A 4,112-nucleotide genomic window follows, 5' to 3' on the forward strand; every position below is an offset into this window, starting at 1 on the left:
CAACTTGCCCTTCTTCCCGAACCTCATAATCCTCTTCATCGGCGAGACTTTCAAGAGAACCTTCTTGCCCGCCATAAATGATACATCACGCGCCTTCTGATCCGCGTAGCTCTTCTGTCAGGACTGTGATGTGCGGGGTCGCTCCTGAATCAACTTTACCTTTTTCCAAGGCATCCTTCACCAAATCATTACCATATAACTTAGCCTCGCCGGGCTCAAACCATCCGATGGGAAAACGACATCGCCGACCAAATAAAGCCTCGAATGGAGCCATCTTAAGGATAACTGTTGTTGTAAGCAAACTCGGACAAAGGCAAGAATCAATCCCACTGCCCTCCAAAGTCAATCACACATGCTCTAAGCATGTCCTCCAAGCTCTGAACTGTCCGCTCCCACTGCCCGTCGGTCTATGGATGAAATGTTGTGCTGAGCTCTACACGGGTCCCCAATTCACTCTGTACTGCTCTCCAGAAATGCGAAGTCAACTGAGGGCCTCTGTCTGATATGATGGAAACAGGCACACCATGCAACTGAACTATCACCTGAATATGAATCTAGGCCAACCTCTTTGATGTATACGTAGTCACCACTGGGATGAAGTGTGCCGACTTGGTCAATCTGTCGACAATGACCCAAACTGCATCAAACTTCCGCAAAGTCCGCAGAAACCCAACTACGAAGTCTATAGTAATGAGCTCCCATTTCCACTCTGGTATAGTCATCTGCTGGAGTAGGACACCTGGCCTCTAGTGCTCATACTTAACCTGCTGGCAATTTAGACATCTAGCTACATACTCAGCTATGTCCTTCTTCAACTTCCGCCACCAATAATGCTGCCTCAGGTCACGATACATCTTCGTAGCACCTGAATGAATGGAATACCGAGAACTGTGCACCTCCTCTAGAATCCTCTCCCTCAAGCCATCGATATTAGGAACACATAGACGACCCTGGAGTCACAGAACACCATCCTCGCCAATAGTAACCTCCTTGGCACCACCCTGTAGTACCGTCTCTCTAAGAACCAACAAGTGCGGATCATCAAACTGTCGAGCCTTGATCTGCTCCAATAGTGAAGACTGGGCAATGACGCAGGAAAGAACTTGACTGGGCTTTGAAATATCCAACCTCACAAGTCTGTTAGCCAAGGACTGAATGTCCAAGGCTAGTGGCCGCTCCTATGCTGAAATGAATGCCAAGCTACCCATACTCTCTGCCTTTTTGCTCAAGGCATCCGCGACTAAATTCGCCTTGCCCGGATGATAAAAAATGGTGATGTCATAATCCTTCAATAACTCAAGCCATCTACACTACCTCAAATTGAGATCCCTTTGCTTGAACAAATGCTGCAAGCTGCGATGATTAGTGTAAACCTCACAGGACACACCATAAAGATGATGCCTCCAGATCTTAAGAGCATGAACAATCGCGGCCAACTCTAAATCGTGTACAAGATAATTCTTCTCATGAGGCTTTAGATGACGTGAAGCATTATCAATAACTCGCCCCTCCTACATCAATACACAGCCCAAACCAACGCGTGAAGCATCGCAATACACAGTATACATCCCTGAACCGAAAGGCAACACTAGGACTGGTGTTGTGGTCAAAGCTGTCTTGAGCTTCTTGAAGCTCGCCTCACAATCATCGGACCAACGGAACGGAGCACCATTCTGGGTCAATCTAGTCAAAGGTGCTGCAATGGATGAGAAGCCCTCCATAAACCGGCGATAATAACCTGCTAACCCCAAGAAGCTTCTGATCTCAGTCGCCATAGTAGGATGAGGCCAACTCTGAACTGCCTCAATCTTCTTGGGATCTACCTTAATACCCTCGTCTGATACAACATGCCCCAAGAATGCTACAGAATCTAACCAAAACTCACACTTGTAGAACTTAGCATATAGCTTCTGTTCCCGTAAGGTCTAAAGCACCACTCTCAAATGCTGCTCGTGCTCCTCCATATTGTGCGAGTAGATCAAAATGTCATCAATAAAGACAATGGAGAATGAATCAATATATGGCTGAAACACCATGTTTATGAAATCCATAAACGTCGTTGGGGCGCTAGTCAAACCGAAGGACATCACTAGAAACTCGTAATGGCCATACCTAGTACGGAAAGTAGTCTTCGGAACATCCGAGTCCCAAATCTTCAACTGATGGTACCCTGATCTCAAGTTGATCTTAGAGAACACCCTAGTACCCTGCAACTGGTCAAACAAATCATCAATACGCGATAACGGGTACTTGTTCTTAATGGTAACTTTGTTCAACTAGCGGTAATCAATGCACATCCGCATAGACCCATCTTTCTTCTTCACAAATAACACTAGTGCACCCCAAGGTGATACACTCGGCCTGACAAACCCCTTTGCTAGCAACTCCTCAAGCTGCTCCTTCAAATCCTTCGGAGCCATACGGTACGATGGGATAGATATAGGCTGGGTACTTGGAACCGAATAAATGCAAAAGTCAATATCACGATCTGGTGGCATGCCTGGAAGATTAGAAGGAAACACATCAGAGAACTCCCGGACTACTGGTATTGAATCGATCACCGGAGACTCTGCGGTAGTATCCCAAACATAAGCTAAGTAAGCCAAATAACCCTTCTCGACCATGTGTCGAGCCTTCAGAAAAAAAATGGTCTGACTAGGTGTTCTAACAGATGACAACTCCAATCTAGGCAACTCGAGCATCGCCAAGGTAACAGTCTTGGCATGGCAATCAAGGATGGCGTGATATGGGGATAACCAGTCCATGAAACCTCAAAGTCGATCATATCGAGCAACAGGAGATCTGCTCTAGTCTCATAACCACAGAATGTGACCACACATGACAAATAGATCCGATCTGCAACAACAAAATCACCCACAGGAGTGGACACATAAACATGAGTGCCCAAAGACTCACGAGGAACATCCAGGAAATGAGCAAACAGAGATGACACATATGAATAGGTAGACACTGGATCAAATAATACCGAAGCATTCCTACCGCAAACAGAAAAAGTACCTGTGATCATGGCATCTGAGGCCACTGCATCTGATCTGGCCGGGAAAGCATAGAATCTAGTCGGAGTGCCAACTAGCTGGCCTCCACCTGACTGAATAGTAGTTGGTTGACCTCCCCCTGCCTGGCCTCCACCTCTGGGCGATCGGACGGCTGGTGCTGTAATCATAGGCTGAGAACCCTGTTGCACTGCCTTGCACCGAAGCTTGGGGAAGAACCTCTGCACGTGGCTGAAATCCCCGCACTCGAAACAACCTCTTGGTACGAAGGGCTGCTGACCTGAAGACTGGCCCTGATGGCCTGAATACCCACTGGAAATACCCTGAATAGCTGGTGGGCGATAAGAACTCTCTGGCATGGCACTGAAATAAGGTCACACTGGAGCACCCTGAGGAGGCGGCGGTGCTGGATATGTGGGCCTGCTGGACTGGCCCCTCATGAACTGACCTCTGCCCCCAGTCGAGGCTCCTCTAAACTCTCCGGAATAATGGACCCGATTGTCCAGTTGCATCTGCTCTTTACCTCTCTGATAGTAACCCTTAATCCTTCGAGCTTTCTCCAGTACTAGCTGATAAGAAGTCCCCATCTCAACCTCCTGGGCTATAGTGGCCTGAATACCTAAGTGCAACCACGCAACAAACCTCCGCACTCTCTCCGCGTCAGTAGGAAGTATCATAAGTGCATGGCGAGACAAATTAGAGAACCTCGTCTCATAGTCGGTCACTGACATCTGACCCTACCGAAGCTGCTCAAACTAGAACTGCAACTCTTCCCTCTGGGAGGGTGGAATATACCTATCCAAGAAAAGGCGTGTAAACTGATCCCAAGTCATGGGAGGAGAACCTGCTGGTCTACCAAGTAGATGAGACTGCCAACACCTAAGAGCCTTGCCCTCCAGCTGGAAAGTAGTGAAATCCACCCCATGGGACTCTAGTATACTCATGTTGTGCAATCTGTCCCTGCACCTATCAATGAAGTCCTAGGGGTCCTCATGTCGCTCACCTCCGAAGACAGGAGGGTGAATCCTGGTCCATCTGCCCAATAGCTTATTCGCTCACCGGCCGTAGCTGGTCTAGGCTCAGTTACAGCTGCTAAAA

At 48.0% G+C, this 4,112-nt stretch overlaps 1 protein-coding gene across 1 annotated transcript; it reads right to left on the bottom strand.

Annotated features, from left to right (window-relative positions):
- Positions 1–1,310: 1,310 nt before the first annotated feature.
- On the bottom strand, positions 1,311–3,373 carry LOC138909010 (uncharacterized). Its single transcript, XM_070199981.1, has 2 exons — positions 2,771–3,373; positions 1,311–1,511 (listed from the first exon to the last, which is right to left on the bottom strand). Exons 1-2 carry the CDS (start codon positions 3,371–3,373, stop codon positions 1,311–1,313), a joined length of 804 nt encoding a protein of 267 aa, XP_070056082.1.
- Between the last annotated feature and the right edge of the window lie 739 nt (positions 3,374–4,112).

The sequence above is a fragment of the Nicotiana tomentosiformis genome, chromosome 1 (genome assembly GCF_000390325.3).
Source record: "Nicotiana tomentosiformis chromosome 1, ASM39032v3, whole genome shotgun sequence".
NCBI lineage: Eukaryota > Viridiplantae > Streptophyta > Magnoliopsida > Solanales > Solanaceae > Nicotiana > Nicotiana tomentosiformis.